This window comes from Pseudoliparis swirei, chromosome 22 (assembly GCF_029220125.1).
Source record: "Pseudoliparis swirei isolate HS2019 ecotype Mariana Trench chromosome 22, NWPU_hadal_v1, whole genome shotgun sequence".
Taxonomy (NCBI): domain Eukaryota; kingdom Metazoa; phylum Chordata; class Actinopteri; order Perciformes; family Liparidae; genus Pseudoliparis; species Pseudoliparis swirei.
In genome coordinates this window covers 11095738-11118252 of record NC_079409.1, presented here as the reverse complement: position 1 = coordinate 11118252, position 22515 = coordinate 11095738, and the positions used below count along the sequence as shown (strand labels likewise).

Here is a 22515-nt window from a genome sequence, read left to right as displayed (position 1 = left end):
CAGCACCACTAAAGAGTGACTCGAATATTGATGACTATTATCGACAGGAGGACGTATGAGGATGGATAGAACAAAGACACAAGACGGAGAGCATTTAGAAATAGATTACATGGAAATCCAATCTTTACTCTAGAAATTCTCATATGTCATCTGTATTGTCTGCCATCACCATGATGTAAACTATCTAAATTATAGATGAGTATACACAGGAAGGCAAGAAATGGTACCTTCAATATTGCCACTAATGAAAGAGTTCTGAATTACTAGTTTACCACAAGTACTGAATAGTAGCTGCCGCTCTGTATAACTCTATGGCTAATGAAAGCCTCTTATATATTTGTTTATATATAGTATAGGCTCGTAACGGCAACTTGCCAGGAAGAATTGTTGTTGGAGTAGGAGGCTGTTTTACTGGAAGCTGTCCACAACATTGCAGGCCTGATGAATATCGATCTGGAGTTAAAGAGTCAATTATTGTTGCCCTATGCAACTATGCAAACATCTCGGTTTCGTGTTGTGCAGCAGTTTAGATGTGTAAAGGCGGTAACTCTCCAAGCCTTGATGATAGAGTGGTTGTATTAGACAGCATTCATTTCAGGTATTTCCCAATATAACTTCCAATTCATATGTTGTGTGTAGTAGATAGGGCATTTTTAATTCTATCTGTATAGAAACATCTTGGAAAAATCTAGAAAACATTATTAGCAGAAACTCATCTATCTTTCTTTTACACAGAGGTGAAGATGCCAGTATGCTGTACGGTTCTTTAATGTTCTTTAATGTTCATCATACTGTCCCCACCACGGTCTCCTAAAACCTCTATGTCTGAAAGAACACTACCAGGGATCACATTTCTCTATGTCTAATGTTGATTTGGGTTCGAGAAATACTGTAAGGTAATAATGCAGACAACATGGATGAGATATTAATTCAATAAGATGATGTTAATGTATCTGCTATTAAATATCTTCTCTCACTTTTACGATATTTTGCAGCTGTTGAATTTCTTTACTTGATTGAATGTTATTTTACAAAGGGTAGCCTCTACTGCAACAAGCTCAGTAGAGTTGCATCACTCTTCTACTCATTTGCAGTGCCGCAGGCCTACAGCAACAGTGTAGGGCCCATGGTTGTCATGGTAGTCCGTGGATAAAGACAACGTTTTAAAGCAAGCTTGCTAACACGTCTGACTTAAGGCATTCTTACTTTGCTATTCATTTACTTGAGAAACTGGGTCAGTGGTAGCACATGAAAGCTAAAGTTGTCCTCCTGGCTTTGTCTCACTAACGTTCTCTCAGAAGGAGCAGGAAGGAAGACAAGGTTGTTTTCAGACATTCAAGGCCAACCATTTCCTGAGTTATAGAATATATAACATGATATATATAGAATATATAACAGTATAGAATAGCCTTTACCAACTATATATATCTATATATACACTGTATATATATACTGTACTGTATTATATATATATATATATATATGTATACACATTTCCAGTAACATATAGAACAGTGGAAGTTTACTATCTATACATATTTAAATCTTCAAGTCTTTTCTCCATAAAAAACGCTGTTTTGAAGTACCAATAGGCTGAGGACAATTTACCTACTTTTTTAAAATTAAAATGATAAGGAAATTTTATTAGGGCATTCTGAACATAGAGACCCCAGCTAGAATTAACAAGTCCCAATAAAGGCACTGAATTATTTAACTACAGTTATGCAGAAATTAGCCGATATACAATTTTAAAGACATTTATTGTATTATGGGGGCAATGAACATCTTCCCAATAATTTACTTTGAAAGAACAAAAGGGCATTGTGAAATTCTGGCTCTCAATATCACACGCAAGAGAAACACCACCAAGAGATGGGGAGCTTTTCTCATTCTGCAGTTTGCTGTATCAGCAGTTTGGAACAGCAGCAGCATTAAATGGCTTTGCAAGGACCCAGTCAAGCATCACACTGCTGACAGGGAAAAAAACAACAATTAATAGATAAAGTGTTCATGGGGGAATTAATGTCTTTGCTTTAAATTGGTCAACACATGCAGGATCCCTGTGGAGCTTCTGTAACTACTTTAAGCAGCTAACAAGCTCCAGTTAATTAGCAAGGACTTGACAAGTCAGTGTTTTTTTTATAAAAAGGACCCTTTGTGATGGTAGAAAACACGATACAACTGTATATAACAAAGTATTGCTCTACAGCAGGGGTGTCAAACTAATTTTCACCGTGGGCCACATAGGCGTCATGGCTGCCTCTTAAAGGGCCGGTTGAAACTGAAGCACTGTATAAACTACTCCTGAACATATTATGAAATAAACTTTCTTTGCATTTGATTGTTGTTTATTCGAGAGTAGAAATATTGTAAACAAGAACATTTCTCTCATATTAGAACACACATCCATTTAATTTGAAACCTTCAAAATAAAAGCACAGCATCTAAAGGTGATCATATGTCTTTCAAGCCATCAGGAGCCACATAAAATGACATGGTGGTCCGGATTCGGCCCGCGGGCCTTGTGTTTGACACCTGTGCTCTCCAGCATTGTTAGGGCAAAAAAGGTTTAATTATTGGTTACCGATGTACTAGTATACTTTTTCTCTAGGAGCTGCTTGTAGGTGAGTGACACTAGTTTACTGGATTTATTCATTCAGACTGAAAATAGTTCAGAGTGGTTTTCTGTGCTTCTGTTTGAATTTCCTTCAACTACCACACACATAATGCATCTTCATCCTCACAAGTGTTTGACCCTCCAGCGTAATGTAGCCTGCCCAATCCTGATTCGAAACTCACTCCTGCTTTCGGGAGATTTAGAAACTTCCTTTTGTGGGCTGTCCGGCTCACCAGATGTTTCCTGAAGCCACCATGCATGTTCCTAACTCACTCCCCTCCTCAGTGGTAAAAAGCAAGCAAAGGGCAGAGGGAGGAAATCTGTCATTCACTCGCAGTAAAGCCAAGCACGCACCGATACCTGGCGTCCATTTGATGTGCCTGCTACAGCCATAGCTGTGTGGGGACCGGGGTTTTGTTTGGCAGCATTGACAGAAAACTCTCTAACTCACCTGGAACGAATACACTATACATGCACTCTTTTATTTTACATTCATACACTCCTCACCTGCTCTTCCCCTTTTTTAAAAAGAGTAGTGTGAGCTCACAGTAGTCCTGCTGTTTTGCCTGGTGGACAGCCAGTTGTTTGTGAGCCTGCGATGTCGTGGGACTGTGGCCTGAGGTACATGTTCTCCGTGTCCCCTGCGCTGCAGCCGGGGAACATGTGTATGCTGCAAGACAAGGAGGACCTGTCCAGGCTGGAGGCGGCCCAGAGACTGGCCAAGGATGGCTGCCGCTTCCTGCAGCACCACGGCAAGGGCTCGGAGAGGACAAGCGAGGTGAGATACACAACAACACTGCTGCAGTCGGAAGATTCACTTTTATAATATACTTACATATTATGTTATAACTTAGTTAACTTAGCCTTAGTGTGAAATGCTGGACTATTTAATGCAGTTCCTTGAACAGCTTTCTGTGGCCTTTTCACAGTGCAAACATCAGTCAAGCCGCTTATCAGATCATCTACTTGAGGTCATTAAGAGCCCTACTCAATTAACCAGCTACTGTAGCCTATCCTTGAGAAGCCAGTGATTAGTCCATTTTACTCTGGACGGGGGTTGTATGCTGCTGTTCTGTCAGCATTGTGCCTCGGGATCGTTTCTCACTCTGTTTTTAATTTTTTGTCTCCATATTGGCCTCCATACATTCTTTAGAGTCTTTTTTTCTGAGATGAATGGTACCATTTAGATTCTTTCCAGACTACATATTGCACACTGAGATTAAAAATAACCAAAAAGTCTTGAGACGGCTGCCAAAGAGAAGAAAACAGTATATTATAGATTCCTTTGCATAGAAAACTGTTTGTCTCTATCAGTATGGCAGCATCCTTGACAATCTAAATACAGGTACTACATGTTCAGTTCAGCCTGCACACTTTTTAAAAACATGACATCACCTGCCATTTGGCTGCGTAGGAGACGTCTGATTGGTTGACCTTATGGTGGGCTCAGCTTCTCCCTTCCTGCCAGCTGTGTCTCTGTGTTGAAATGAACAACAATGGCAGGAAAAGTTGTGACAAGTGGCCAGACCACCATGCCAAGGCATTGTATGGTTTTAGGCTGGATTCCAGTACATTGAGTCTCAGACCTAGAGGCTGGATCTCTTTATCAATGTTGTTAGTTAATATAATGACCTTTCAGCTGCACTAAACCTGTCAATCTGCATATGCTGTTGATGCTTCATAATGCAACACTATGTTTCACTTGTGTTGTTCTAGTAACATGCATTGTGTCAAGTTTATCATATAGAAATATACATTTTAAGATTATGTGAGATTATATGGCAGTGTTTCTAGATTATAGAATGGTTTAAAGTAATCCAATGCTAAATTGCATATACTGTGTTACATGTGACGTGTATGAATATCTAAGCACAGACATATAAGAGCATATCAATAAATCACAGCTGGCGGAAACAGGGAGTGTGTATGGTAGACTGCAAGTTTGTGAAAATGTATCAGATATTCAGGTGCAGGGAGGTTAGGAATGTTGCGCAAAACAAAAGTCTAGACTATTCGTGTTAATATAAAAGCCCATTAGGTTTAAATGTAATAATTTACAGTTTTCATTTTGGGAATCACTTGTTCTTTTGTTTGATCACATACTGTTTTGGATTATTATTAGTTTTCTTATATCTTACATAACATTTTTTCATCAATCAACTTTATTTTCCTTTGCTCCAACCATCTAATTAGAACATAGAGCAGCTGTGCATGAAGCATAAAAAAGAATATGTGCATTAATTATACATAATTCGCACATACTCATGTTTCCATCATATTATCAGACCTTAACCCAGGAATTTCAGCTAATTACTATTGCAGATAATGAAATGCATCTGCATCAAAGGGTTCTTTGAAAACAACTCTGACGTATGAATCCTTGGTCTTGTTCTTCCTCATCTCCCCGTGCTGTTTGATCCACACTATTCCTTGAGAGGAATTTAGTCCAATCTGCACCCTGTCAGGGCTGACACCTTCCAGGTCTCTTTAGTTGTCCCATACCATGCATGCCAGAGCTGCTGCAGCAGCACAGACACACACAGACAGAAAGTACCCCGAGCCAGCAGAATGCAACCGGAAACCTGAAAGAGAAAGTAAACCTTTTGTCTTTGTACAGAGGCCTGCAAGTCGTGTTTACTCGTCTGCTGATGATGTCCATGTTGGGAGGGCTTTGGTGGTAACTGTGAGTCGAGGCCCCCTCCAGGCTTTGGTAGAAACTGTGTCGCCCGGGCAATCTGTCTCATGACAAGCTTCCACTCGAGAGGCCTGATTGGGTATTTTTTAGGATGACACTGGTAACCACAAAGCCCAGGGCACACTGAGAAGTGGCCTGAAGCAGCAGAGGCAGGATCAATAATTCATTGTGAGGAGAGGTTTGTTTGCTGTCTGACCGGTAAACAGTACACTGAGACACTTAGTCAGACACGAACAATGTGTTTTGATAAAGCTAATCAAGATGTGTACGTCACGTCTAGATAGAGATGTAACTAGCAATGTATTTTCTCTCCAATAACCACGAAGCAAATGAGTGCAGCCTTCCTTTAATAGGAACTTTCCATTTTTTTGCTTTTTGTCACGCCCCTAACCTTACCTCATAGATCCTGCTGAACAATACAGTCTGTTATTACAGACACACCCGAAAAGTATTCTATAGACATAGTACGTGTATGTATGATTATATTACGATGAAGGAAACACATTTACAAGTTGTCGCATTTTTACAGACATGTAAACTTTGCTTCGAGTCACTGAAGAAACGTCCAGCAAACATTGCCATTAATGGTCTTTTCTGAAGCTTTGAAAGCATCTCTGCTGTTTATAGATGTCACTGTTAAATGCTATTGCTTAAATGTGGTCTGCAAAGGGATGGACACAATTAAGTGTGTGTTGTACGGGATATTGTGCATGTTTGCATGTCACGTTCGTGCATTCATCAGTGTTTGTGTTGTGCATCTACAGCATGTCTGTTTATGTCTGTTTGTCCACAGATCCCAGATAAGTGTTAATGTGCCGGGAAGTCAAGCTTAACTGAAGGGTCATAAATGCTACTCTGCAAAAGGCAATTAGGGAAGAAAACTGCAACCGCTTCCAGTCTGTCTGCCCGGCTAATTGCATGCACAGAGGCTTGTGTTGCATTGACTGATGGCTGAGGACAGTATGTGTGTGTGTGTGTGTGTGTGTGTGTGTGTCGGGGAGGGGGGGTTACAGTAGCTGATGCAGGATGTGAGCAACATACAATTAACTCCTCATTAAGACGAGTATCTTTGATCCAGACCCTCCATTGTCAAGCAGCTACCAGCCATCTATATACTTCAGATATATGTTTGTATTCTTAAATAATCCTTACAGATAAAAATTGTATAGGTCTGAAAGTGGGATAAAGGATATTTAGTGTTTTTCTCAGAGGCTTTGATTGATTACGTTGTGATTGGGTGGCACCGTATGAGAGGGAGAGAGAGAAAGAGAGAGAAACAGAGAGAGAACAAGAGAGAATGGGAACCAGGAGGCAATATGAGGATGCATTTTTTATTAAAGCCCTCATGGTGATCATAAAACAATGGTCTACCATTTTAGATGCAAATCTAAACTTTTGGTATGGTGCAGAGTTCAACCCTTTGACATCTCAAAAACAGATTGTCTCTAGACACCACCCATAATTTAATAGCCTCTAGGAAATGGTCATTAAAATGTGAGCGAGCCTTTTATGTTAATCCGTGAATGGGCTCCACCGATAAGGACTGAATAATGATGTATGGAAATTCTCTTTCTTTTACAGTGTTTGCTTTGACAAAGTATTATGATGGAAATCATTGGTGATTTATGTGAGCGGGAGAAAATACAGGGGAATCTCCTTGGTGATAACACCCTCCCTCCCCACTGTTCTCTCTGTCCAGCCCCAGAGTGACGAAGCAGTCCGCCTGTGTCTGAGGGAGAGGGGCCACGATGTGCTGATTCTCCAGAGAGTGTCATCAGAGCAGCCAGCCCTCTCTGCAACAGCGAGGGGAGGAGGGAGAGTGGAGGCGAGGAACAGGAGGTAAGCCTCTCCAGTCCCCTCCTTCCTAGATTCCCTCCCTCTCTCTGTCTCCCTCGGCACTCTCTCTCTCGTCATTCTCGCTCTCTGTCTCTCTGGAGCGCTCACTCGCACAGGCATGCTTACATCACAACTCCCAACACATAACTGACTACATTAAATACATAGAAGTGAGCAGCATGGGACTGTGAGGCTGCTGGCTGCCTTCCCATTCAAGTAATTCAGCAGCTTTTTCCGTCCGTGACCGCAAAGTACCGGGAGACCTCAGTGGGCTTGAGGGATGGACAGCTGTGGACTCTGGGCTGAAGCAGCTGCAGGTGGATGGATGGATTGGTAAAAGGGGCATGCAGAAGTAACCACGGCAACATCGCCGGTGTGAGTGCACAGGGACTCTGCGAGGATGGGATCTCAGCCACAGCCCCCGAACCTGCTGCAGGAGGAGGGCAGGCTGCTGCTGCACGCCGCTTTGGTAGAGCAGGAGGAGGACGAAGACGAGGAGGAGGGCTCCGTGGACAGCAGCAGCGACGGCACCGGCCGGGCCGAGCCGGTGACGATGCCCACTTTTGACGTCCCTTACTTTCGCTACATAGACGATGAGGGAACAGAAGGAGACGAGGAATGGAGCAGCAGCCGCTCTCTGTCCTCGATTGAGGAGGACTCGTCCACTGACTCTGTTGTGTCTGACAGGTACGTGGTGGTGTCAGGGACGCCAGAGAAGATCCTGGAGCACTTGCTGAATGAGCTGACACTGGACGACGACCCGGGGACGCCCCCCAGCAAAGAGTCAGGTCGGCATGCGTGTGCTTTAAAGTCCGAACACACCTCTCTCATCCATGTTGTATTGCAGGTAAAGGGTTAACATTACACATAGGAGAATATTTAGTGAGCGGATGGCACCTCGACAACTTTATGACTACATTGTGAAGATGGTATGCAGATGCAGGTCTACAGATATTTCTGTGTGAGCGAAAGACTAAAATAACTCCCGTACTTTCCGTTTCACTCTCTCCCCTCACCATCCTTCTTTCTCGCAGAGGAGCTGAGACAACGACCTCCCTCTGAACAATATTACTGGGCTAATCATGTGCTATCATTCCCAGCATGCCTCTAAGTGTGAGCCATTTAAAAGGCTTTTAACAGAGATAAATGTTGCTCATATCTTTTGATTAAGGCCGTATTTGACTGCGTGCTCGACAGTTCAGCCTCACAGCGACGACAAATGAGCACATTTCCTCTCATCCCAGCAGGAACATGATTATGTGACACTGTTGCCAAGGCAGAGGAGACTCAGCTGATTGATCTGGAAAGATGTTTTGAGGGGAGATGACGATTGAGAGCAGGAGCACAGTCAGACAATCAAAGGAGGAATACAAGCGAGAAAGGAGAAACACTATCGCAGAGAAAAGGGGAAACAAGGAGGGTAGAAAAAGGAGATTTTCCCTTGGAGATGGTCACAGATGATCTCTCATCGGGATGGCGGCGAACCCCCATGCCAGAGATCATTACTCATTCTGATGACAAAGTGAATGGAATTGATCTCAATGTCCTCTGGGGAGATGTGCCTTCAGTTGGAAAATGGTGCATATAATATGCACAGGAGAGTTCAGCTTTATGTTGAATCCCATACTTCATTGCGATAATTGAGTATTTAATGTTGTTGTAAAGTGGGTGTATTTACAACAAACCCTAATCGTTTTAGCTAATGTCATTTGGGTTCAGGAGGCAGTGTGTTGTTGATGAATCACTCACCATTAGCTCATCTTGCAACGAGTGTATTGAAGTGAAGCCGCCATCGGGGGCTGTGGACCAGGACAGGATGCTGCTGAGCGATATCCCGGGGTCAAAGAGCCGAGACCTGAGGAGGAGAAGGAATGGACCGAGTCCTGAACAGCAATTGATCTGAACTCTGTGATGTATACGAGTCAGACTGGTTCTGGCCTTCGCTCTCCTCTGTGCTGAGTGTTCCCTCGGAGGTTCAGCTCACCAGAGGCCCGACAGCACAGCATCCTTGATTTCATCGAAAATAGATTTATTTGAACATCCACCCAGCGGCCGCGTTTGGTCTTCCTCTCAAGGATGGCTCAGAGAGACAACTTGACTGATGGTTGCAGCAGGTTATTGATGCTGTGTTTATGACTTCCATATACAGCACACTAAAAAGCCATTTCAACTCATCATGGAAGCCCTTGGTTTGATCTATACTCAGTACACAACATTAAGTGGAGCACACGGCAAAAGATGGCCCTTTTCTGGCATGTTTAAAGGAAATGCAAACGTGAACTATACTGCAGTCGTCTATACCCAGTGGGGAGCTCTTTAATGCTAACATGTCCTTCTGTGGGCTAGCATTCACAAGAGTTCAGTGTCGCCTTCTTCCCTGGGCCCAATCTCAGTGCAGCTATTGATTATTGCTCTGTACAAATTATGCACACTGCCAGCTCCAAAAAACATATAATGCGACATTTGTGTTCGTAATGAGAGGATGTTTCAGCTCTTTTACTGATGCACCATGTGCGGAGATGTTGATCTGAAGGGAAGAAAGCATCACATTATATGAGCGGGTATAAGATTTAAAATGTCTAATTACCGACTAAATGATGTATTTTACACAAAGTCCTCTGGTGCTTACTGAGCCAATAAGTGACACATTAACACGCTTATTTCAAAGGGTGCAGCGATCAATTTTACGAGCACTTATTGAAATGCAAAAGTAATTTGGCAGGTGGATTGATTTCACAGAAGATGGACGAGGTGAATCAATGAATCCATTCTGCACTTCCTCTGAAAAGGATACAAAATTCATTTTTGGCTTCGGTGCCAGAAAGCAGGATTCTGAATACTAAACGTTCAAAGTTTATAATACTAGAAAGTTCACATTACTCCGACATTCACTTGTGTGTGATGTGTAGAACGACACATCAGCCCAACAGACTGTTAAACAGTATGCATACAACCCTCATCCATTCATACAGAACTGTTTGTGGGTCAACACCTCTCCTGCAAAGCTGTTTGGATTAAATCTATACTGCAGGATATTCCCTGCTTTTTTTGTGGTGTTGACAAAAAAATAGACCTTAAGAATATGAATTTAGGTCGTAGAATTAAATATTTCTTCAGTTTTTCCAACTTCAAAAACCTTGCAGAGTGTACAGCCTGGGGAGCGGTGTATAAACTGTTGAAAAAGCGTTTCAGTTAAGCTAGCTTGGAGAAAAGTGCGTGAGTGAGTATTGCTTTGAGAATGTGTGAATGTGTGCGTGTGCGTGTACGTGTGTGTGTGGAGGTACAGTACAGTATGTAGGTAGGTGATCTTTTGTGTGTTGTTTTCTGGCTTTGCGTTAAGTTACGTTACTGTATTCTTTATGGGAACAACATATGCACGAGAGTGTAACCTCTCATAAGCAGTGAGTGACGCATCCACAGCTGCTTTGCACGGATTACCATAATGATGTCAGAGAGTCCCGTGGACCAGAACGCACACAAAGGCCCTGGGAAGCCAGTGTGAAATTAAAGGGGAGCATTTACAATTCTTGGCCTTACTTACAAAGGGGCTGAGAAGACGTTGGCTCTCATAGGATTTGTAAAGCTTTTTGCTTGTGGCCAGACGTCATGTCTTGGACTTATTGTCCCTCTTTCTTTTTACACCTTTACAAATTTATTTTAACGGCTTTAATGACAACTTATGAAATGCATTTGAACAGCTTGCTGAAATGTCCGGACAATAATTACTTTCCCTTTATTAAGAGATGCTGGGAGAAAGGGAGTCTGTGTGGGATTTTGAAGACAACTGACTTCTTTACACTTCAACGTGGTAAATAATGAAGTGTTGTGATGGTGTAGCCTGGAAGCGCATTGAATGTTACCTGAACTGTGAGCTGGTGATCTATTTGACCAGTTTTGATTTAATCCATTTACAGAAAACCCTTACCCAAGTGTAACCTTGGGAAGAAAATCATACACGGATCCAGTGGTTGTCAACATATTAGGATGATGGTTAAGCAACACCATAGAGCTTCTTCCCCTGTGAGATATTCACAATGAAAACTGACTTCATCAGAGGTCAGAGAGAGTCAACAGACACATTATTGACTTATCTTTACTGATACAGCCGGCAGTAGCAAAGGTGTGAGATTGAAGATAAAGCCAGTGAAGGCTTGTTTGAACTTGTTGGAGCAAAATGGAACAAAGGAGTTTTCCGTGGTTTCAGTAAAAGCAATTATCTGACAACGACTATGAGGAATAATGTGCCATTGAAAGGTTTCTCACATTATTCCTGCCTCTGAAATGTCTCTACTTAGTGCTTGTTAACTGGTATTTTTCAAGATGGAATAGGAACAAATTCAAGTCAATTCTCGGTGCTGCCTTCTCAACTAAGAGTTCAGGATACTGTATGCGCAGCTCAGAAAACATTAATCACACAGTTGTGAAGGTCATTCGGGGACCTGGCCATGATATCAACCTAATGAGACGGTGCATGTATAGGACTTACTGTGGATGATGGTCTGCACATAATCTCAACTTTATAAATCGATGAGAAACGAGTCACGATTGAACTGTTTCTGAAGTTATATAGAAACTACTGTCTTTTTTCTACTGTTAATCATGTGTTTGTCTTTGCAGATACACTCCTGGATGATGTTCTGCTCACCTACCCAGTGTTCATGTCAACTAGTGATTTATGTCAAGCTCTGCTGGGGCAATATCCTTGAGCACAGGAGTTTTCACAGGAATATCATTGCAAAGATTCACACATTACAACCTTTCTTTGTGAACACTACGGGCAGAATTAATAATAATAATAATAATAATACATTCATTTTATAAGGCGCCTTTCAAGGCACTCAAGGTCGCCGTACAACATATTTAAAAATGGACACAATTAAAAAGCAGAACAGTTAAAAAGCAAAACAGTTAAAAAGCAGAATGCTTTATACAAAACCGCGACTGCTCCATTGTGTCAAAGGCAACGCTGCTCCACTTCACTCAACTGTGTTCATCCAACAGTCTCTCGCTGTCCTTAAAATCAACATCACACCCACACTGGCTTTATTCATGCTTCATGCTGCCTGCATTTGATGTCGGCAAATATACAGTATCTCACTCTCCATCTGTGCTGAAGCCTTAACTGAAACCCACCTATTGCACCAAGCGACACAGAGGGAAGGAGGACAGGAAAGAGGCTCTGGAGAGGAAACGGAAGGTCCTGCACTTGGTGTCGCAGTGGATGGCCCTTTGCAAAGATTTCCTGTGGGAGGACGAGCACGTCAAACTGTTTATGAAGGTAGGGGATGCGATGTACTTGGAAAATAGTGGACATTGTCTGTGAGGTGAACTTAATATGGGAGGAATAAACATTGTAATTTCCTTCTAGACTTTGTATCGTTACGTGTTGGATGATCTCTATGAGCACCCAGCGCTGGAGAAGGATGTGAGGGAACTGCAGAAGCTGTACCAGCCTCATCGTAGACAGTGAGTCAGCGCATAACTTAGATATAAAACTGGAAGACTGATGTATTTATTGATGTTGAGTCCGAATGTGCACAAGAGTGAGAATGACTGTTCTGTTCTGAAATGAAGCAGTGACACTGGCTGGTCTCCGAGAGCAAAGAAAGAGCTGCTTCTCTGCTTGCCTTTATTTCGTCTCATCAATGAATGCCTTCACAAACCCAAGAGTCATTTCAGTGTTCTGGATCGTAATGCAAGGAAATGTGAAGGTCAAGCTCTTTATCACGAATCTCCAAAATTAAGGAAATACAGGGATTTTGAGAATAATGTACAGAAGACAAGAGAGGCAAGTGAGAAAACTAATTCTGATGATTTTGGAAATGTGATATCAATTGTTTTCTCTCCTGTGGTTATTTAAAAGTTCTTCCTGGATAATATTGTTTACTTCCTTAAATGATGTTCACCTGTGAAACAGTTGGTTTTGGCAGGTGTCTTTTGTTTCTTTTTCAGGATCATTTGGGTGTGTTCGTTGTTGTGTTCCTAATTCTGCCCGCAAAAAAGGAACTTGACAAAAAAACAGTTAATTGCGAAAACCTTCAGGTTTTTCACCTCTTTTTTCACAAAACTTTTGTTCCTAAGTCATGAACAGAGGAGATACAACTATTTAGATCAGAACTAACCAGAATGTTGGTGAATAATTTGTCTCACTTGCCGCTCCGGGCTTCTTTAGAATTGTTACTTTCTATGAGAAGAAATAATGACACGAATTCTTTATTGGACACAATTTCAAACTCATAAGTATAATCCCATATTGATATAGCATACAGACAATTTTGGATTCTTACTTGGAATTATTTGAATTCATTTATAATCTAAATAAAAAACATACACAGTAGGAATACACTGATACACAGTGCAGTATTGGTATCAGCAGCGATACTGATCTTCATAAGCAGAATGCGTTTTGAGCATAACTTGACAAATCCGCAATAATAATAAGATCCACATTTCTGCAATCAGTTATATTAATTCAGTCGTGACGGGCCGCCAACTTAGTTTTTAGTGCCAGAGCAATACTTGGCTTCAAGTCGGATCGATGCATCACTAACAAGGGTATGACCACATGGGCATTTCAGAGAACACATTTTGGCACAAATTCTGTCTTCTCGAGATGCAAATTGTCTCCAAGTGCTTACACCGCCACAACATAATGAATCAATGTCAAAAAGAGACAATAGCAATCAACAAAAAGGTATAGGCTGAAGCTTATTACATCCACCCATCTCTCGGTCCAAAAGTGAGAAAATTAATTAGGTGGATTGACCACACCATTAGACAAGGAGTCTTACATTTGTAAATGATTCATTTATAGAAAGTCCTTCTTCAACATTATGTGTGCATCTGTACGTTAAACATTCCACTATTTTTCAATCAAACCGATTTCTTAATCGACATATTGGCTCTGTTTTTAAACGTTATTAAAGTGGTACTGTTACTTCGCTACAAATTCTTGGTTTAATAAAAGTAAGCATCAGATTGCTCTCAGCATTACAACATAAACATCCCCCAGTCCCCAGAAACAGTGCCACACCCGTGTCCTCCTGCCTCTCCTTCCACCACAGCCTCCAATCAGATCTTCTCCCTGGGGACGCTCCAACCTGCCACCCATTAGAAACCAGTGTGGATAATTCAAGCTGACTCTGCTGCCATTATCCGGGCCTGTTTTTTCCATGTTTATATCCAGGGAGGGAGATCCACAACACCCACTCCTTTAAAATTGTGGACATTGTGAGGGTGTCTCTCACTGACATACTCTACTATTTATGAGCTTATCACAATCATGCTCCTCCCGGGGGAGGACAAGGTGGACCGCTTTGTGGCAATCTGCTGCCGGGTGAGGAGTCTAAAAGTGTACTTTTTTAAAGAAGGAATACTGAATCAGTTCTTTGCTCCAATCAACTTCCATCTGGTCTTTGCACAAAGAAAAGTCTCTTGCATCTGAAAGCTTAAGAATCAAATAGCACTTGTTCTCCTGCACGCTCTCATCTTGCGGCGTTATAGTTCACAGAGTTCATTCACACATTTTTTTTTAGGAGCAAGAGAGTGAATTAAATCACAGGCTCTGTTTTGACAATTCAGTGATAATCAGGTTTTTCATTAGTGCGGGACCTCTGCTAGCCAACGAGAGGGGATCCCTCAGGGCAGGCTTTGTGCCAACATGCCTATTGTGATGCAGAGCCCAGTAAAAGCTGAGGGATGATCGTGGACATGGGGCGATCCATCATGACAGCCAGAGGTAACTGATGTGAATAAGGTGATTAAATGAAGGGATCTCATTGGAAGGTCTAAAATCTACAAAGCACTCCAATTTCGCCTTGACACTGACCTTAAATAATGAACTAAACACTGCAGGGGAGTATGTACATTCACTTGGCCTTGATTACATAGACTGGGGAATTTGTTTTTGTTTGACACAACTGCAGCCGAAGGAAAACCCCCAGATCAGTTTTTCAGGACAAAGTACAGTTACTGATTTTCATCTTCTTCCTTTTCCAGTGCGGTGGATGAATATTCCCCCCAAAGAAAGGTGAGAGAGAAGTTATGTGTCTGATGATGAGACCTTTGATGATCTTATTAAACAGAGCTGGCTGCCCATTTCGACATACTAGATCGGGTGTTGCAACTAATGTCCTTATATTTCCTGCAAAAGACATTGTTCTGTTGTTCTAGCGAAATGCCTGCAGTGTTCTCTGGCAATGTTAATGTGTCAACATCCACGCATGTCCCTTCTCTCAGGGCAAAGGACTTGTCCACCAATTGAGTTTGAAAGAGAACGGGCTCCAGTCCAGAGGTACAGCGAGGGAGACCAAGGAAGGTATAGTCGTAAAACGAGGCGTCCTTCACACATTCCTCCCAACACATGCTCTTTCCAAAGCTGTTGAGGGGAAACATTTAGTCCGACCAGGAGAACAATGGGAGTCTTTCCAGGGAAGTAATGAGAAGCTTTGGGAATGCCAATGTCTGAGTCATAACTTTGTGAATCAATTGTGTCTTATTGGGATCCGTTTTACAGATTTTAAAGGGCGGCTTCACCCAATTTAAGCAAATAGTTACCTTTTATGCTATCTGGCCATGTACAGTCTATATCTTTATCTGCTGAGGTTTTAAGATATACACCTACAAAACTTAATCAAGACACATCTGTTCAGTAGGATTGCCCAACATTTATGAAATTTGCACCAATCAAATACAATATATTTAAGGCCATTCCTGCATTATGGGCTACACAATCTAGTTTAAATTTAGAAAACATGGTTACATTTTTTTATGTTTTATTTCAGCAACTGACAACTGATTTGTCTCTTGATATAAAATGCAACTTAGTCTGCCGTGTGCACGGGAAGCTTGGAGCTGAAGGGTACACGATGCAATGAGGGATTTGGGGTCAGATGTTTTTGCCCCCGGCCTCCCTAACTGATTAATACGGCCAAAGGCAGGGCTGCACTTCATTTACGCGCGATGCATTCTACATTTAATCTTACTGAAACAATTTTCTCTCTGTTACAGTGATGTGTCACGTGTACATTACCATGGACTCGTTCCTAAGTATGAGGACCCGTGCTGGGATCCTGGCCCAGGAGCTGCTGCAGGCAGTGGCAGAAAGGATGGAAGTGCCAGTGGGGAAACTGGTGCTAGTGGCTGTCACTTACAATGGAGGTCATTACCATTCTAACTAAGCAACTAAGCATTACAGCACTATACTACACTCACAATGGCAACCTGAACAGAATATATCTCGTCTTTTTACACTTTTACGAGTGTGTCTTTCTCCTGTGTTTGTCGATCGTGGTGGATTGAACAACATGTGCTCAATGTGCCAACATTGTTTTTCGATATTTATAAATAGGCCTATAGCCTCAATACAAAACTTTCTGTTCAGCACTATAATTCAGCCTAAATAATAGATCAGAATATGTGATTCAGAAGTGTAATTTGTTATAATATATCACATGAAAGTGAAAGTAAATATTTTTCGAATAAAAAACTCAAAATACGTTCACGCCTGACACTATTTCATACTTTCCTATATTGAGTTATATATTGAGCGCAGGCATGAATGCAAGATTGTAATCAACATAGCTGACCCAAATATCTCCCCAGTGACTACAGCAAAAAGAGAGAAGCATTCACAGCCCAGTTATATGAATCAGAATCTGTTATCAGTCACTGGCCCCCTCAGAGTCTCATCTCTAGCTGCTGATGGCTGCTCACACGCTGCCTGACAGATGTGTAATGCTGTTCTGCTCGTTGTGATATGTCTTCTCCCCCGCAGGTCGGCTCCTCCTGCGGCCTCAGGACAGAGTCTTCTCCGAGTCTTTACGACCAGTCGGGAGGCTGCATGTGTGCAGGAAGGATCTGGGTGAAGTCCTGGTAAGAACATCACCAGCACGATGCCACTCACACTTAACCCTTGTGTTGCCTTAGGGTCATTTTGACCCGAATCAATATTACACCCTCCCCCCGCCTTAGGATTAATTTGACCCCATTCAATGTTTAATGTCGGTGTTCTTTCGGTAGTCAACAAACAAACATAAAGTGCCTCACACTTAAACTTGGAAAACAATATTAATTCTAATAATTTTCTGGAGGTTTTAATTGCTGGCGTCAAATTGAACCCAAAGGGTAAAATATGTTAGTAAATATAAAGGTAACAGGAGGGTGAAACATTGAATCGGGTCAAAATGACCCAAAGGAGGGTGTAATATTGATTCGGGTCAAAATGACCCTAAGGCAACACAAGGGTTAAACCTACTGTACAATACAACAGTGTCGCCCAGGGGCATCGTTAGGCCTATTTTAGGGGGGGGGGGGGGGGCTGAAGTGTCTAAAATGTTCTTCATCCCCCCCCCCCATACATATTTTAAATCTTTGGTTTAATTTTAATTGTAATATTTAAATAAATTAAACTATTGATTCTCAAATGGACACATTATTTATAACTAACATGCTACATATGTGTGTGCATTCTGGTTTGTATGTTTGTTCCCCCTTCAAATAACAATCCAAAAGCCTATCATCATATTAACAATACAATCCACGGGCACTAGGACCTTGGGGAGGCTGCTGTGCTGGCTTTCTCACTCTGCCAAGTAACGCGTCTCATCAGAGACAGCCAGGGTCACAGACTGGTGTCCCCTCCTCGTCCACACATGCTTATGTCATACAGCTCACAACAAGCAATACAAAAAGACAACACGCAGCATAGACAAACTGGCCATGATGTTGTCGTGTTTGTTGTTCTTGTTTCTGCTATTCAGAACCCGTTCACAGACAACACAGAGCTGCAACAGGGAGCGGTGCGCATGCTCAGTTTAAACACGTGGGACGTGGCCGTGGCTCTCACCAACTTCGACTGGACCATCTTTGAGTCTATACACGAGGTTCATAACCCAGTCCTTTACACCAATACAACGTTTTTTTGTAGTGCTCTGCAAAACTAGAATGTCTTCTTTCATTTTCGTTTACAGCAAGAACTCGTCTATTTCACGTTCAGCCGCCACAGCAGCGGCGACCACACGGTGGCGCTGGAGCTGCTGCTGCAGCGCTGCAATGAGGTCCAGCTGTGGGTGATGACCGAGGTGCTGCTGTGCCCCGCGCTCTGCAAACGGGTCCAACTCATCAAGAAGTTCATCAAGATCGCTGCCCAGTTAGTAGCTTTACGCACGATATTCTTCATTTTTGGTTAGAGATGTATTGATCTTAGTTTGAAATATTGAGGAGGAAATGTTCAGAGCAGTGTGGGGGTGCTGCCCCCTCCAGTGGCCGATCAATACACTGCATCTGCTGTCATGCTGTGGAGCTTCGGCCCTGCTGCGAGAGACTGACCCGTGTGCTCCCTTCATCTGTTCTAGCTGTAAAGCACAGAGGAATCTCAACTGTTTCTTTGCCATTATCATGGGGCTGAACACCGCAGCTGTAAGCCGCCTCGGCCACACATGGGAGGTGAGGATGCTCTTTCATCGGTATTCTACTGCTTTCATCTGAGCTACCTTTCATGTAGAAGTACAAAGTATCTGGTAAAACAACACGTCCTGTTGGTTTTGTCTCTGCAGAAAATTCCTGGGAAATTCAAAAGGCTGTTTTCAGAGCTGGAGACGGTAACGGTAAGTAGTTATTCACAGGCACAGAGTGCATACTGTATCTGTTTTGATATAATAATAAAAACAATGAAATTAATCCTCAGCAACAAGGAATACAAACCTGTGCTTAGGCGCAAACAAACAAGATGTTTTCTTCATTTCAAAAGAGTGTGGTACTTGATCATTAGTCTCTTATGATGCCATAATTCCACAAGCAACGCTGCATGCATGCACAGGCACACACTTTCATCCCAGGAGCATTACACTCATTCCTTTTTGAAAATGTCTTCACAGGATCCCTCGCTGAACCACAAGGCCTACAGGGACTCCTTCAAGAAGATGGAGGCGCCAAAGATCCCCTTCCCCCCTCTGCTACTGAAAGGTGCGTTCATTATTCTGTATTTTAATACCCCACAACAAGTCCGTCTCTGGCAGGAGAACACTGTGGGATATTTCTATTAGGCAGATTAGACATGTAGTTAACAGACATTTTTATTTTATTTTATTCTCAAATACATGTTGGTGATAACGAACAAAATGTTCATTCTGTTTCAGATATTACATTCATTCACGAAGGCAACAAGACATTTCACGACAACCTGGTCAATTTCGAAAAGCTGGTGAGTCCATGAACCCGTTATGCTGCTCCACAGAAAACACACAGTAGTGCTGAATGTGTAATGTTTAGTGAAGCATGTGTCCGTCTATATTTGCAGCACATGATAGCGGACACAGTGCGTCTCATCCGGCAGTGTCAGAAAGATCACATGGGTCAGAACTCTCTTTCCTTGTAATTGTATTCATAAGCAGTGCTGTATGATCAAACAAAACTACACTGTCTTCACATAGTTTAAATCAGGTTAAATGTGCTGCTTGCTTGAGGTAACTTTTTTCTTTCTCTCCAGGTAATGGCATCACCCAGAAGAGCAGCTCAGAAGCGCGCGCCTACATCGATTACCTGCATATCATCGACAATCAGCAGACTCTGTTTGAACTGTCGCACAGGCTGGAGCCTCGTGCTTAGAGGGCAGCTCTCACTGCACGTCCCACTGTGTCAGCCGCACTGTTGCATCGCCGAGGAACAATCTCTTGCCGTCTCATCTATCTCTCAGGACCCACTCGGCAATCAGTGGACGGTGCGTGTTCCTGGCCGACCACAGGAGGGAGCCGCTCAATCGGGAAACTCTCACCGTGGATGGGAAGAACACAGATGTCTCGATGCACAGGTCCAAATCTGCTGCTCGGCTGTTGAACACGTGGCAGAGGTTGGCAGGTGCTGCGCTGCTCTGACAACGCAACAGCTCCCCCTTGTGGAGAAAAGCCAGCCTGCAATAAGAGTGTTTGGAGGTGAAGCGCTTCCCCCCTAATATATAAAGATAATTGATTGTTCAAACAAACAAAGTGTTGACAGCAGTGAGTTTGAAATGAGTCCACCGACGAGCCTTTCCAGAGCGTTTAACCACCTACATCACATGACGTGATTGAGATGCAGATTAACTCATGATGTTGAACAACTTTTTGTATCTGTGGTGTTTAAAGATCTGGCAGCTGGGGTTGTTTTATCAGAGTTAACCAACGAGGACATCGGCCCTATATGTTGTCAGCACACTTTTCTTCAGAGTGCGACACGATCCAGATGTAAGACCTGCACACATACTAAATCAGAACGGTGTATCACATGACAGAGAAAGTGAAAAGAATTGTTGGATATTATTTTCTATTTTTACATTGCAGAATTCTCTTACTGTCCAGTTTTCTATTGTTTAACCATGAAGTCTGTTTTAGAAGAGGCAATTCATTAGAGCGAGACACGAAGTAAGAATATAAGTATACTGTATTTGTGTGGTGTGTGTGTGGCAAAAGTTGTGTTTCCTGTCTGAGTTAAAATCACATATGTTAGTGACAAATATCATCAAACGAAGACGTCCAATTCAAAGTACTGCTCATTGTTTGTCTTTTTAAAAGCTTAAGGATCTCCATCTAGTTGAGCTGTGGACAATCAGTTGAAAGGAAGCAGAAGCATCTGCATCGGTCTAAAGTTCCTGGCACATACGGTGCATTCTGCCACTCCGACAGTTTGATGAGGTTTGGACGTTTTGGTTTTAACGGTGAGACACTCTCACTCACCACAAATTAACATTTGGAAAACTCAGCAACAACAAAGAAATGGTGACTCACAACAACCCACAATGCTACAGCGTAACTATGTTATCCTCAGTAAATGTATGTATAGATATTGAAGAGGAGAATTAAGTCTCTGGGTGAACTGTCCCAAAGAGTAAAGAGCAATAGAAAAAAACAAGTATTACAGCACCTTCTAGACAGAAAACGTAGAGAAAGAAAAATAGAAGCCATTTGCTTATATACAGTGTGTATTAACAATACTGTTTACAACTATAGTTTGTAGTAATAAAAGATACCGTACAGTATTTATTCTCTAGACTTGTCAACTGAATATTCTCACCTTTGCCCTGAGGCTCTCGGTGTTGTGAAGTGTTCTCAAAGGAATTTTGCATCATGTTCCCTGAAATTTAATTTCTATATTTTGGATTTTAAAGCCCACAGTTAACATGGAGAGAAACATGCTTTAACAGGATGTACCTTATTTTTTAAATATTATTTGTATCAACAACAATGTACGGTGGATTATATTTATACTATATTCAATATAAATTCAGGATAAGGATATTAATTTTTTTCAGGATCATTTATTTGTTCTACAGATATTACTTTTATTTGTTTGATTTCATGTTTTTTGTACGCACTATTTGTCTGGTCTGCTTGATATGGAAAACCATGGACTGACCAGCAGGTTCAACTGTGCATGCAATAAAATGTTTTTCATCATCAGAAGTTGGTTATTGTCAAATATATGCGTTTACGTATCCGTGGTGGTGACATTAAACATCTATTTAAACAGGCAAATGAAATGTAAACTCCTACACCTGACATGATAGCAAACATTTATATTAATAAGGACTGAATATACCATCCATTTGGGTTCTTTAACAGTTAAAGGATCGAACAGACATAACTTGTAGTCAGTAAACATCAGAGCACCTCGCTTCATGCCTCTCAGGCAGCGTGCGTATGACAGCTTTTATAAACATATTAGTTAACCACTGAAATGCTTTTCATTATTTTTGGTTTATATTGTCCTTACATGTCATATTCTTTTAAATAATATTGTGCAACAACTAATACATTCACAAAGTATAAAGTGTGGTGGAAATGAGGTGGTTGGTCCACATGGGCCCCTGGTGGGTTAATCCAGCCCTGATAATCTAACATTCAGTAGAAACACACAGTTTTAAAATTGAACACTTATTTTGGTTATATTTTTCATTAATTCATAGTATTGTAGGCAACTAGGCTACGTCTTGCATTCTCACAATGTAACAGCAGTACTTCCCTTGATGAGAACCTGCTTCTCACGTAATCAGGGGTTTACAAATGCTAAAAATGTTTCTGTAAAATATTTCAGATAACCAAACCATCGGGACACAATGTGGTTCTTGGGTACTGTGAGGCGGAGGTGTGACCCCGATGCCCTCCCTGACTTTAACCAGGTGTCCTGCTTGGCCTTTAACATGACTATCTGTGGCACGACTCCTGCTGCGCGGGCCCTGTACCCTGCCATTTCCTCCCAAACACTGCCAGCACTGTATCATTTCCCTGTCACCAAATGACTGGCTGGCTGCTGTGGCGTGCTAATGAGAGGAAGAGAGGGCAGAGGAAGAGAAGCTACAGGAAGGCTGGGTCTTCATTTCCCCCTGTGCAATACA

General features: G+C 42.1%; 1 protein-coding gene across 4 annotated transcripts; it reads left to right on the top strand.

Moving 5' to 3' along the window:
- The first annotated feature begins 2983 nt into the window (after positions 1 to 2983).
- LOC130212624 (rap guanine nucleotide exchange factor 5-like) lies at positions 2984 to 21080 on the top strand. Of its 4 annotated transcripts, none has more exons than XM_056443711.1 (18): positions 2984 to 3395; positions 7012 to 7098; positions 7804 to 7936; positions 11766 to 11844; positions 12282 to 12426; positions 12517 to 12614; positions 15147 to 15177; positions 15387 to 15465; positions 16158 to 16307; positions 16924 to 17021; positions 17909 to 18031; positions 18119 to 18297; positions 18503 to 18593; positions 18704 to 18754; positions 19025 to 19112; positions 19286 to 19350; positions 19447 to 19501; positions 19636 to 21080. In XM_056443711.1, the coding sequence occupies exons 1-18, from the start codon at positions 3216 to 3218 to the stop codon at positions 19752 to 19754; spliced, it is 1851 nt and encodes a 616-aa protein (XP_056299686.1). In that variant the 5' UTR covers positions 2984 to 3215; the 3' UTR covers positions 19755 to 21080. The 4 variants fall into 4 exon arrangements, with proteins under 4 accessions (XP_056299686.1, XP_056299683.1, XP_056299684.1 ...); XM_056443708.1 differs by having other exon boundaries at positions 7012 to 7151; positions 7836 to 7936; XM_056443709.1 differs by lacking the exons at positions 2984 to 3395; positions 7012 to 7098 and adding an exon at positions 7609 to 7695 and having other exon boundaries at positions 7836 to 7936.
- The last annotated feature ends 1435 nt before the right edge of the window (positions 21081 to 22515 follow it).